Source organism: Carlito syrichta, unplaced genomic scaffold (assembly GCF_000164805.1).
Source record: "Carlito syrichta isolate Samal-C Ts95f unplaced genomic scaffold, Tarsius_syrichta-2.0.1 Scaffold305313, whole genome shotgun sequence".
Taxonomy (NCBI): domain Eukaryota; kingdom Metazoa; phylum Chordata; class Mammalia; order Primates; family Tarsiidae; genus Carlito; species Carlito syrichta.
Window position 1 is genome coordinate 224998 of NW_007249409.1, and position 14729 is coordinate 239726.

The 14729-nt window shown below is 40.0% G+C and overlaps 1 protein-coding gene across 1 annotated transcript in view; it reads right to left on the minus strand.

Moving 5' to 3' along the window:
* PRR14L (proline rich 14 like) overlaps positions 1-14729 on the minus strand; it is a 66571-nt gene that overhangs the window by 41301 nt on the left and 10541 nt on the right. Inside the window, exon 3 of the mRNA XM_008061533.2 lies at positions 1248-1320. Coding sequence (XP_008059724.1) covers positions 1248-1320 — 73 coding nt within the window. The remainder of the gene's footprint in view (positions 1-1247; positions 1321-14729) is intronic.

The following is a 14729-nucleotide window of genomic DNA, read 5'->3' on the forward strand; positions in this document are numbered from 1 at the left end:
CCTCCAGCATGACAGTGAGAATCAAACTCAAAAAAAAAAAAAAAAAAAAAAAAAAAAAAAATTTATATATATATATATATATATATATATATATAGTGGAAGGGAGAGGTACCAGTCAAGAGTGTCTGACAGGAGTCATCTCCCTTTTGAAACAGTCCCTCAACTCAAGTACTCCTACCACTCCTCCCCCATACTCCCTTCTCATGGGTCTGCCCTAGAGCAATCAAGAAATAACGAATGATAGGCAAAACAGCATCTTACCAATAAAGACTCCTTCTGGTTAATACAAAAGTCCTTTAAAGGGTTCGACTGTATAATACAGTTACCTCTCTAAACTTAGCTAAGATTACTTTTAGTCTGAGGGTAGAGAAGGAGAATCTTGGCTTAGCTACTCTAAGCTAATGTCAACCTTTTGGGCCTCAGCTTCCTCCTCAATCAATCTAAAAGTAGTATCTCAGATGGCTATACCCAACCATTGTTTTGAAGAGCAAAAAGAGGTAAAAGAAATGAAACTGGCTTGAAAACTCTCAAGATGACCTGGAGTAATTCCTCCCCTGTCCCAGTTAACCCTTCCAAACAGGCAAATATATTTCATGACAGAAATTCAAATAAGAGATTTCATAACAGCAAATAAAATATTTTATATCACACTGTCAATGGGAAGAGGACTCATTAGGGAAAAAGTGGGAAGGAAAAACTGTCAAAAACAAGGCACTAGCCGGGCTCGGTGGCTCAGCCTGTAATCCCGCGCCTTTGGGAGGCTGAGGTGAGTGGATTGCCTGAGCCCGCGGGTTCGAGACCCGCCTGGGCAGCGAGACCTCATCTCTACAATAAATCAAAAAATCAGCTGGGCGTGGTAGCGCATGCCTGTAATTCCGGCTACTCGGAAGGCTGAGGCGGAAGGATCGCTGGAGCCCAGCAGGTCGAGGCTGCGGTGGCCGGGAGCGGCCACTGCACTCCAGTCTGGGCGACAGAGTGAGACTCCAACTCAAAAAAAAAACAAAAAACAAAAAAAAACAAAAAAAAACAAGGCACTACTTGATAATACTAGGTGTGTTCAAGAACATCCAAGGGCAACACTAAGACATTTCTAAAGTTAAGTCCACTTGGCAAGGCAGGGACCTATAATGTTTATATTCTCAATTCAACTGTTATGTTTCTATATTCTCAATGAAAAATGGAAAGTAGGAACTAAAATAGTAAGTGTAGTAAGTGAAAAACAGAACAGATTTGAGAAAAATAAATACCGTTGCTCCTTAGAAAATCTTCAGGGAGGTCCTCACATAAAAGTTCTTTGATGGACTGCATTGGGAGATCCTCCTACAATAAGAAAATCCATTAGTCAAGGAGGATTCAGATATACCTGAGCTTGTGAATATCAGTTATTCTTTAAAACCTCTTTATGACTCCAGGAAATTGGCTAGCAGTCACAAGGATTGGGAACCAAAGAAAACCTCAAACTTAAGTAAGTATAACCAATAAAATATTCGATTTCTCTAGAATTTGAGCTTAAAAGGGCAAGTTTCTCAAGGCCTGGACAATAAGAGTAGTTTAAAATGTCAACCTACAAATCCAGACAAAATCCTATAAATGCCTTCTGGATCAAGAAACAAATGGCTGCAATGCAATTTCAATTTCATTTGAAAGGACAATATCAAGAAATCAGATGTATCTCAGTCCCTAATCATTCTAGATATCATAAATTCATCCCCTCCCCCAACCATACTTCTTAGAGGATTTTTCATGCCCTTCATTAGACAAGGGGAAAAAGGAGAATACCATCAATGACAACCAATCCCATTCTACAGAAGACATTCAGAAAAATGGGAAAGGGTGGTGGCAGAAGAGGTATATCATGGCAACTGACTTGGAACCCCAGGAGGTAGTGTTCTATCAGGCTTACTAGCTGGGATACTGACTACCAAGATGGCTGCTTATACTAAACTTTCTTTCTGGGTCACCTCTTTTCCCATGTCCTAAGGTTTAACGTTTTCTTTCACATTGATTTAATTGGTAGGTACAAGGTTCTGAAACTGCATGTATCTAAAGCTGCAGATCAATGAAATCACTGCTATAATCTTATAAAATTTTTTCCTTAATTCTTAGAAGCATTTAAAAACAGGCAAACAAAAAGCAAAAGCCATTTGGGCTATAAGGCAAAGTTCTATGGTAGAAACAGACCCCAGGGTCAGGGGAGGGGGGAAGAAAATGAAGATATTAGCAATTGTGAATACAGATGGACACAGGTAGACATAAAACATCATCATTCGAACTGATAGATGAGAACTAGAATGCACTCTCCTATATGAAGCAGGACTCTTTCACTTCCTATTGAAACTTTAGTGTGTAATACTTTTACAGACCATGAGTTTAAAAACAAGCATCTTCTAGATAACTCATGTGTAACACTACCATATTTTGAAGGAAAAAAAAAGGTTCAAAGGCAGACCAAATTTATTTGTAAATAGAAGAGGAAGCTCTTATTGTAGATGGAATAACAGAATTAGAACATCACCATTCGGCAAACCATCACAGTAATATTTAGTCAAGCAAAAATCGTCAACAGATGTTAAAACTAGTGACTAAACATTTAAATAAAAAATAGAAATATTTACATAGTCTTAAAGTAGCTCCCTAGAATATACTAATTAATTACAAAGGGGAAAATAGTAACTTTACAGGGGAGAAAATGGACAGAACCCACCCAAACCAAGGGATAAAACATTTTCTTCTCCTAGAATAACATCCCAAAATCACGTGACTCCTGGAGGCACACACTGAAAAGACCAACATCACTTCTGTGTTATTCCTGCTCCCAAAATGCATAACCAGAATCTAATTATGGGGAAACATCAGACAAATCCAAATTGAGGAAAACTCTACAAAATAAACTGTTATCTTCAAAAGTATCAAGGTCATGGACTAAGAAACTGTTCCAGATTAAAGGAGACTAAAGAGGCATGATAAATGAATGCCACAAGTAGTCCTGCATTTACCCTGGTTTCTTTTGCTACAAAAAACAGCAGTGGGATAACTGGCCAAATTTGGGTATAGCCTGTAGATTAGATAATAGTACTTCAATCTGTATTAATTTCCTGATTCTGATTAATGTACTATGGCTATGTAACAGAATATCCTTGTTTGCTAGGAAATACATATTGAAGTATTTAGGCATAATGACTACAACTATATTCTCAAATTATTGAGAAAAAAAGCAAATGTGGTAAAAATGTTAACATTTGAAGAATCTGCATGAGGGGTTGATGGGACTTCTCTGTATTAATTTTAAAAGTTTTCTGTAAGTCTCAAATTATTTCAAAATAAAAGGTTGAGAAGGCATATATATATATAAAGTTTTTGAGTTGGAGTGCAGTGGCACGCTCACAGCCATCCCAGTGTCAACCTGCTGGGTTCCGGAAATGCTTCCACCTCAGCCTTCCGAATAGTCGGAACTACAGGTGCATGCTACCACACCCAGCTAACTTCTTTTTTTTTAATTTATTGTAGAGACGAGGTCTCGTCGTGTTGTCCAGGCTGGTCTTGAACCTGCGGGCTCAGGCAATCCTCTTGCCTTAGCCTCCCAAAGATTCAGGCTTGAGCCACAGTGCCTGGTCAAGAAAGTATATTTATCTGTAGCTATATTTGATCCTTTCTCCAAAATGATAACTACTCTCTGCTTTTCCAGGCCTCAGGCTGAATGTCTGAGGTGTCAAAATAGATACTATGTAAATATTCTTTCAGGTTAATACTCTGTGGAAAAGGCAGAGTGCTAGATAAAAGATTACAGGAGGAGTCAGACAGAACTCTGTTCTAACCCCAGAACTCGAATCTGCTAACTACATGGTGCTGAGAACAACCTTACAGGCGGTTGAAAGAATAAATGGGGAGGGGGGGAGTAGAGGGAGAGAATAAATGGAAACCACATAAAGCACCTAGCAAGACACCCTGTCAGGATAGGGTGCTCCATGAGCAGAAGCTTTCACCCTTCATGAGCTTGTAGAAACCTGTGATCCCTTTCTGTGAGAAAAGTCAATATGACTGTCACCAACAGATTCCAGTATGCTGTGTGGAATGACTACCATACGCTTTTCTGGGGCTGTAAGAGCCTCTGTAAAGTGAAAGCAGAGCACAACTCAGCACAGGTTTTTGGTGAGCTCATGCAATTAACCCCTACTGGCTCTGGCTCCCTGGAGAGGTTGCTGGGATTTAGTTCTGCCCTACCTGTTGCTCTTAAGAGGTGTCCCTAACTGGAGGTCCCAAAATACCCTTGTGCAGTGCCAAGCCCACTGCTTCAGTCATATATTTTTTTGGTTAGCCACAATTCCTAACAGGGGAGGGGAGAAAAAGAAGCTAGGAGTGAGTCATCCACTCTTCCTGCTTTGCTGATTTCTCTTCAAAGGTTCTGAGTTAAGAAAAACAAGTTATCCCTCATAGTATGGCTGGAGACTCACAAGGTTTGAGGTCTCAAATATAATCAGACACTGAATTAACTGAAAAGGGAAAAGTGTAAGGTTGAAGACAGATGTGAGGGACTCCCCCACCCCCAACATGGTGGTGGGCAACTTCCAGATCAGGTGGGGGTTCTGAGTGTGGACGAGCGGAACAGAACAATCTATTTGCATACAATGGACATGTAGCATGATAATCCTTTGTAACTGCCCCCACCTCCTCAAAATCAGCCAATCATATAATAAACACTTGTAGAAATTTATCAGACACAATTTCCTTTTCCTACACCACGTTATCAGCTGAATATTCTAACTTTCAAGATTCCCAGAGGCAAGAGTCCTAAACACTTTATTTAGTTAAATCTCAACACATGTTCATCAGTCTCCTGCAGAATCTGCCTTGAATGAATCAACATTCAAAAGTTCATAGAAAACCCCTTTCAATATCAAATGAGATAATTGCTATAGTTTATAGCATTCCATAAACTATATAACATAAGAAATGCCATATAATAGTGCAATTTGTTTTTCAAGTCAACAGCAAATTCTCTGCCTTGAGTATCCAACATGTCACCCATCTGCTGACTGTTTTGGAATCAAAACCAATTTATGATACTTCTCTAAATTGTTGGCAGATTTTAGGAGGCCCTTGAAAGTTTTTCTTAGTATTATTCATCTGTGGTCTTATTTCCTATTAAAAATTGCCTGTATGTTCTGAAAACAATGCAATTCTCTGTTACATTCCTTTGGGACTAAGTTAGAGCAGGAAAAAACACAAATACTTGGAGGGAAATGGATATACATATGAGCTCTTCAGTTTTTATAGGCAAGGTAGTTGTAAGATCCTTAGGGCCTGATGTACCTCTGAGCCCTGAGCGCTGCTTGCAACCAGACCAATCTGAGCTGTTCCAATCTGAGCTTCCAGAGCTGGAGGTAGAGAAAGGGCAGTGATGACCCCATTTACAGATAGGACTACCTATACACTGAATTATATAATTACAGAGTCAAAATGTGGAAAACTGAGATACTTCTGACTTTCCAACACTTGTGGAAATGGCCACGATTACTTTTGTAGATAAGAACACTCTGTACGGCTGGCCAGGCTCGGTGGCTCAGCCTGTAATCCAGCGCTTTGAGAGTTCGAGGTGAGTGAATTGCCTGAGCCTGCAGGTTCGAGACCTGCCTGGGCAACTTGGCGAGCCCTCGTCTCTACAATAAATCAAAAAATTAGCCAGGTGTGGTAGCGCGCGCCTGTAGTTCCAGCTACTCGGAAGACAGGCGGAAGGATCACCGGAGCCCAGCAGATCAAGGCTGCGGTGGCCGGGAGCGTGCCACTGCACTCCAGTCTGGGCGACAGAGTGAGACTCCAACTCAAAAAAAAAAAAAGAAAAAAAGGAATCTTCTACCACATATCCCAATTCAAAGAATTAAGTGGTGACTCTTAATAAGGCACTAAGCATGTTAACTGGTAAAGAATATAATATTTCCCCACAATGAATTATCTAAGACAACTGCCGAAATAATGAAGAGAAAGTTTTAAGTCTTAGCAATGTGCTTTGAGTACTTCCCTGTCACACACTTTTTTTTCCCTTGAGTGGGAGTCTCACTCTGTCACCCAGACTGGAGTGCAGTGGCAGGCTCACAGCCACCATAGCCTCGACTTGCTGGGCTCAGGTGATCCTTCCACCTCAGCCTTCCAAGTAGCTGGAACTATAGGCGCATGCCACCACGCCCAGCTAATTTTTTGATTTATTATGGAGACGAGGTCTCACTGTGTTACCCAGGCTGGTCTCGAACGCATAGGCTCTGGCAATCCTCTTGCACTGGCCTCCCAAAGTGCTGGGATTACAGGTGTGAGCCACAGTGCCTGGCCCACATACTTTTCACAACACAAAAACCATAGGTAAACCATGCCTGGGGGACCCTAACAGTGCCCTGGTAGACACAGAGAACAGTCATGGTGACCAATTTTACTACTGAGCCTGTGAAGTTCAGACTCTTCACCTTTAAATTACTGAAAATTAAATTCTTTCCAACAAGATTTCCTTTTAAGCAAACAACAAGCTCCTTCACACTATTGCAAATTTCCCTTAGGATCAAAGATTCTCAGGGTAAGAAGTAGTAAGCATAACAGGCACTTAATGCAACAATTTTTCATTTAAGTAAATTCATACAAATCTCTTATGAACACATCATTAAAAACCAAGTTTGTCCAACATAACATGCTTTAAGTGATCAACAGCCACTGTGCTACTTAACTTGATGTTTCCTCTCCATATACATTTAAATATTTATAAAAAAATGTATATTAGGCTTTCATAAATTACATTAAAAAAGACAATTCAGAACCTTTTCTGTGTCTGTGTTGGCCACAACTAAAGTATCCTAGAACTAAAGCTTTTATAATGCATTCAACCCTGGCAGATGTATCACTATGGGAAAAAAAAAAAAGCAAAATACATAAAAAGTTTAACACTCTATAGCCTGTATCCAAGTACAACCAAACAAACAAACAATAAAAACCAAGCATAGTATAGTTTTCAACTCTAAATCATCCGTGTGGGATGTCACATACCCATTTCTTTATATCTTTGTTGCACAGTCCTTAATTAAGACCAATCTTTTCCACATTCTGGCTAGTAACCCCTGCATGTGGGATCGTTTTCAACCTTTCTCCTACAAAATTGCAATTCAGAACTGAATACATTCTTTCACAATTCAGCTTGGCTCTTGCAGCTGTCCCTTCTACTGTGCCTGTTCTCTTATACTTCTCTCTCCTTTAAAGCCTTTCTTCTTTCCTCCCTAAGAATGGGGTGATCCTGACCAAAGCACAAAATTATTAGTTACAAGTTTGGACACAATCATAAGGCAGGAAATAACTATTTTTGGCTGGTTTATCTTTTTGTGATTGAAATATTTATTTTTTTATTAGAATATTTACTTTAACTTTTTAAGTGGGTTTTTAAAAAATGTCAAGACCAGTCACAAAAGACAAATACAGCATGATTCCACTTATAAGACATATCTAGATTAGTCAAATTCATAGACAGAAGTTGAACAGTGCAGTTGCCAGAAGAAGGGAGAGGGGCATCACTATTTAATGGGTTTTAGCCTGGCACTATGAAAAAAACTTCTGGAGATGGATGGTGATAATGGTTATATAGCAATACGAATGTACTAATGACAATAAATTGTATACTTAAAAATAATTAAGATGGTACATTTTATGTTATGTGTATTTTATTACAATAAAAAAAGTAAAAAAAAAGTTAAGACCAACATTTAAAAGCTGCTTTGGCTGAGCACATGGCAGCTCATGCCTGTAAACCCAACACTTTGGGAGGTCGAGGCGGGAGGACTGTTTAAGCTCAGGGGACCAGCCTGGGCAACATAGTGAGTCAAAAAACAAATAAAAAAAAGTTAGCTAGGCACGGTGGCACGTGTCCGTAGTCCCAGCTATTCAGGAGGTTTAGGCTAGAGCTCAGAAGGCTGAAGTTGTGGTGGGCCATAATTGCGCCACTGCATTCCAACCTGGGCAACAGAGTAAGACCCTGACTCAAAAAATAAAAATAAGGTCAGGCACAGTGGCTCTTGCCATGAGTGTGCCATTACAGTCCAGCAGAGTGAGACAGAGTGAGACTTCAATACAAATAAATAAATAAACAAAATTAAAAATACATAAATAATAAAAGTTGCTTCATAAAGAATTATGTGTTTTTGTTTTTCTTTTAACAGGAAAAAAACAAAACCAATAATGACTTTAAGAGTGACTAAATGAGTGAATAAATGTATATTTAACAATGAAGGCTGGGCGTGGTGTCTCAACGCCTATAATCTTAGTACTTTGGGAGGCTGAGGTGAGAGGATTGCCTGAGTCCATGGGGTTGAAGACCAACCTGGGCAACTTGGCAAGACTTCATCTCTACAATAAGTCAAAAAATTAGCTAAGCATGGTGGCACATGCCTGTAGTTCCAGCTACTTGGAAGGTTGAGGTGGAAGAATCACCTGAACCCAGCAGGTTGAGGCTGCAGTGGCTGTGAGCGTGCCACTGCACTCTAGCCTGGGCGACAGTGAGATTCCAAGTCAAAAACAAACAAACAAAAAAACCAATATGAGTTTAGGTTTCACCAGAAACCAAGGTAAGAAAAGATGTTGTAATTTACAAGTACTCTTCCCCAAAACTGAGCCGGTGCCCGATGGTGGGCCTTTTGTCTACATAAGGAACACCCAAAGGAAAAGAACATTGTAGAATGTTGCTAAAGACACATCGAAGACTAATAGAAAAACTACAGAATCTCCTAATAGAAAAGAACACCTCTGATGTTGCCTGTCCAAACAAGAACTCCCCTGAAATATAGTCACTGCCTCCTCATAAACACGACTTCCTAGGCAACCTAATCCATTCCTAGACTGGCCTCTAGAAAAAGCACCTCTCATACTGAGTTAAATTCAGTCTCCCTCTAGTAAGATGAGCTTTTTACTACAGTTTTATACATACATATTTTTTCTTTTTAAAAGCTTACATCTTGCACCCAGGCTGGCATGCAGTGGCATGATTATAGCTTACTGCAGCCTTGAACTCAAGCAATCCTTTCACCTCAGCCTCCCAAGTAGCTGGGACTACAGGTGTGCACCACCATGCCTGGCTACTTGTTTTTATTGTTTGAGACGGGGTCTTGATATGTTGCTCAGGCTAGTTTCAAACTCCTAGCCTCAAGCAATCCTCTTGCCTCAGCCTCCAGAGCAGCTAGAATCACAGGCATGTACCACCATGCCTGGCTCCTATTATTGCTACATATTTTTTAATTTTAGGAGTTTTATTTTATTTTTTTAGAGATGGAAACTCACTCTGTTGCCCAGGCAGGAGTACAATGACACAATCATAACTCACTGCAGCCTTGAACTCCTAGCTCAAGTGATTTTTCCCCAGCAGCCTCCTAAGTAGCCAGAACTACAAGTGCACACCACATACTTGGCATTTTTAAATATTTTATTTTGAAATAATTTCTTTCAGATGTACAAACATTTTGTACATAATGCTTGAGCACAGTGGCTCTCACCTATAATTCCAGCACTTTAGGAGGCCGAGGCAGAGGAGGATCACTTAAGCCAGGAGTTTAAGCCTAGCCTGGGCAACGTAGCAGGATCCTGCCTCTAAAAAAAAAAAAAGCCAGGCATGGTGGTGTTTGCCTGTAATCCCAGCCACTCAGGAGGCCGAGGCAGGAAGATAGCTTGAATCCAGAAGTTTGAAGTGGAAGTGAGCTATGATCACACCACTGCACTCCAGCCTGGGTGACAGAGCAAGACTGTGTCTCCAAAACAAACAAAAAAAAACACTGTTCAAAAAAATGTGTGTAGTCTTCATCCAGGTTCCCTTGATGTTAACATCTTACATAAACACAATATAATTATCAATACCAATAAATTATTAGTGGTAAAATATTATCAACTATTTTATTCAAATTAAATTATTCAAATCTTTATAACAGCTCTATAACATCCTTTTTCTGGAACAGGATCCAATCCAGGCTCCCACAATGCATTTGGTCATGTCTCCTTAGTCTCTTTTAAATTGAGTAAGTTCTTTAAGCCCTTGTAGTTGGAAACATCTCACAAATCACCTACCAGCAACTTGACTGCACTTTTTAACAAAACAGTGAAAAAATAAGTCACCTCATATTACATAGTACAGCATTGGAACCAATTATTTTATTGCAATATGTGGCTTATAATGGAATTTTGGATATTGAGGAACTTATTTATGACAAAAAATCAAAATTTTATCTTATATTTTTCTAACATGTAGTAACGTATGAAATAGTCACCAATGATTGTAAGTTCATTGGCACATGTTGTGCAATACCAATTTGTTTTCTTTTTGAGCAGACAATGCTGTCTCATTTTCTTCCTCCCACATTAATAATATGTAATTTATTGTCCACTCTGTTGTTCAAAGACTATGTGGAAGGACACACTCATGATTCGTGAAAACCACCTGTCAACTGATCTATCAGAAGCTTGAAAAATTTAAAATGGGACATAGGTTTTCCTTTTCTTTTTTTTTTCAGTCAGAGTCTCACTCTGTGGCCCAGACTGGAGTGCAGTGGCATTCTCATGGCCACTGCAGCCTCCACCTACTGGGCTCAGGTGACACTTACGCCACAGTCTTCCGAGTAGCTGGAACTACAGGCATGCACCACCAGACCCAGCTAATTTTTCTTGATTGATTGTAGACATGAGGTCTCACCAAGTTGCCCAAGCTGGTCTCGAACTTGTGGGCTCAGGTAATCCTCTCACCTGGGCCTCCCAAAGTGCTGGGATTATAGGCGTGAGCCACCATGCCTGGCCCATAACCTCAACATTTTAAAAAAGAATGTCCCTCAATTTGGGTTTGTCTGATGTTTCCTCATGATTAGAGTCCAGATATGCACTTCTGAGGCAGGAATACCATACAGTGATGTTTTCTCCTCAGTGTGTCCTATCAGGAGGCGTTGTCTTATCATGGAGATGGGTACTTCATTTGGAGAAGGAGACTTCAAGCATCTGGTTCAGGTGGGGTCAGCCAGGTTTTTTCACTGTCAAGTTACTATTTCTCCCTTAGTAACTAATAAATATCTTGTAGGGAAATACTCTGAGATTATGTAAATATTTTTGCTTCTCATTCAAACTTTTAGCCATTAGCTTTAACATCAGTAATGATTCTTGCTTGAGAATAATTATTACTGTGATGGATTTTCTATTTCCATCACTCCTTCTATATTTATTTATCTACTTATTTATTTATTTTGAGTTGGAGTCTCACTCTGTCGCCCAGGCTGGAGTGTAGTGGCATGTTCACGGCCACCACAGCCTTGACTTGCTGGCCTCAGGTGATCCTTCCATCTCAGCCTTCTAAGTAGTTGGAATCACAGGTGTGTTTCACCGTGTCCAACTAATTTTTTGATTTATTGTAGAGACGAGGTCTCGCCAAGTTGCCCAAGCTTGTCTCAAACCCCTGGGCTCAGGCAATCCTCTTGCCTCCATCTACCAAAGTGCTGGAATTACAGGTGTGAGCCACTGTGCTCGGCAACTCCTTCTATATTTATTAATTGAAATTCTCTAAGACCTTTCTTTTCTCGATTTACTCATTCAATTATTTTATATCAGTATGGACTCAGATATTTGTTTTTTTGAGTTGGAGTCTCACTCTGTTGCCCAGGCTGGAGAGCAGCGGCATGCTCACAACCACCGCAGCCTCAACTTGCTGGGCTCTGGCGATCCTTCCACCTCAGCCTTCCAAGTAGCTGGAACTATAGGCGCATGCTACCACGCCCTGCTTATTTTTTGATTTATTGTAGAGACAAGGTCTCACCAAGTTGCCCAGGCTGGTCTTGAACTACTGAGCTCAGGCAATCCTCTCACTTCAGCCTTCCAAAGTGCTGGGATTACAGGCTTGAGCCATCACGCCTGGCCCCCAGATATTTGTTTTATTCTGTGGGTTATAATCATCACTATCACTTATTTTAAGCTCAATTGTCCTATTCTTGGCCACTGGGAACTCCTTGAGGTTGATTTCTGTATTCTTTTGATATGTTCCCATAAGTTTCAATGTAAACTGTTCTGAGTACATCTTGCATGTTTCCCTCTCCTGCCCTGGAAAGCCATTTATTTCTCCAAGGAGTCTTGGTTCCTTTTACTGGAAGACAACATTTAGAAACCAAGACCTGGACACTAGGTACGCTCATTGCTAGGAGGTGTCTGTCACTACTATTATGCTCTATTTCACACATGTACTCATGTATTTCTATATCTATTCATAACATTAATAGCTCTAAGTTCATACTGATAACTCCAACTCCACAGTTTTCGCTTTAGCCTCTCTATTTGTAATGTCTTTCTTGGCCGGGCATAGCGGCTCATGCCTACAATCCCAGCACTTTGGGAGGCCAAGGTGAGAGGACTGCCTGAGCTCATGGGTTTGAGATCAGCACAAGCAACTTGGTGAGATCTCATCTCTACAATAAATCAAAATATTAGCTGGGCACGGTGGCACATGCCTGTAGTTCCAGCTACTTGGAAGGCTGAGGCAGAAGGATCACCTGAACGCAGCAGGTTGAGGCTGCAGTGGTTGTGATAGTGTCACTGTACGCCAGCCTGGGCAACAGAGTGAGACTCCGACTCAAAAAAAAAGTCATTAACTTATTAACTCAATCCCAGTATGTATATGTGTGTGTGTGTGTGTGTGTGTATCACATGCACATATACTTTGTTTAGGAATGACTAAGTCCTCTCTGTTCTTTTTTGGCTTTAGTCTTAAGAGTATATGGTCAAAACACTGTTTCCCAAAGTAAGATGGGCAACACACCCCTCTCCCTCAGAGTGGTTTTGTTATTTATTTGTAATATAGTTAGATTTGTTACAATTTGTATTCACTTTTGCGGACCTCATTCCATATCCTAGTTGTCTAGTTAGTATTTTTCAAGTAGGAAGTCAGAACTATACCAAAAGATGTACTTACAAAAGTGTCACTTTCTCTCATTTCCTTCTGTTCCATTCTCTCATTCTTTCCACCTTGCTCCCTCCTACTCCATATAGGTAATCAAGTACATTAGTTTCTTGTTTAACCTTTTCGTGTGTATTTTTGTGTGTTGGTTTTATATAAATGAGCAGATATTTGTATACATGCTTATTTCCCCCTTCTTTCTTGCATAAAAGCAATACAGATATACGTTTGCATTTTTCACTAAATAGTAAATCCTAGCTTGCAGAAGACAGTCAACATAGCAGGCTTTACTGCTACAATTGAAAAGGTCTACTTGCAGGGTTGGTCTTGACTAGCAACTGGGAACTAGGTTTCAGGAGAGTTTCCACCATTCCCTAAATGACAAGAGTGGCTCATTGCACAAGAATATGGTTTATGCTAAACACCGGCCTTTCTTCTGGGAGTCTGAAATTTTTATATGTGCCAGGCAGAGGAACACTACCATGTGATCAGTCACCAGGAAAAACTCTGGGCACTGCATCACTAACAAGTTTCCATGTTAGGCAGTATTTCATATGTCTTGTCTCAATTTGTTCCTGGAGGAGGTTAAGTCTGTATGACTCCACTAGAACTAATGACTTTTTTTTCTAATGACTTTTAGAAACTTGCACCTAATTTCCTCCGGACTTCGTTCTATGCCCTCTTCCCTTTGCTGATTTTCTTTGCATCCATTCACTGTGACAAGTCTTAGCTGTAAGAACAACTAAATGCTGAGTCCTGTGAACTCTAGTATATCACAAAACTTGGAAGTAGTCTTGGGATTCCTAAAACACCTGGAAACCACCTCCTATCAGCTCATGGGGATCCTCTTCATTTGTTATTATAGTTGCATAGCACCCCATGTAAGAAAAACCTTACACTATAATTTATTCAACCTCTCTCCTATATATGGACATTTAGGTTGTTTCCAATAATTTACAATTACATCTTTTGGTATAGTTCTGACTTCCTACTTGAAAAATAACTAACTAGACAACTGCAAAGAACAATCTTGCGTATATTTATTTTTATACTGTTGAAGGTGTATCTTCAGAGAAGATTCCAAGAAACGAGAATGCTGGGTCAACAGGTCAAGGCATATGTAGTTTTGTTAAATGTTGCTAAATTCCTTTCCAAAAAGGTTGTATCAGTTTGCATTCCCACAAGCAATGCATGAGAATCAGAATGCCTGTTTCCTCATAGCCTTTCTAACTAGGTATGTTGTTAAACTTTTTTGTTTTCACCAATCTGATATGGAAAAAGTGATATTTCAGGTAATTTGACTTCACATTTCTCTAAATATGAGTAAGGCTGACAATCTCTTCATAGATGAAAGCACCATACACAATGACTTATTAAGTCTTTTCCCCATTTTTCTACTGGGCTTTAGTTCTTTATTTCTTAATTCAACATTTCTCTACATGTTAGAGATCTAAGCCCTTTACTTATGATATGCATAGGAAGTCAAATATATATATATACATATATACACACATTTTAATAAAGGAAGAAAACTGTATTAAAATTGCAATACTCTGGATTGCCTGAGTCCGCGGGTTCAAGACCCGCCTGGGCAACTTGGCGAGACCTCATCTCTACAATAAATCAAAAATTAGCCGGGCATGGTAGTACACACCTGTAGTTCCAGCTACTTGGAAGCCTGAGGCGAAAGGATCGCCAGAGCCCAGCAGGTCGAGGCTGCAGTGGCCGGCAGCGGCCACTGCATTCCAGTCTGGGCTACAGAGTGAGACTCCAACTCAAAAAAAAAAAAAATTGTAGT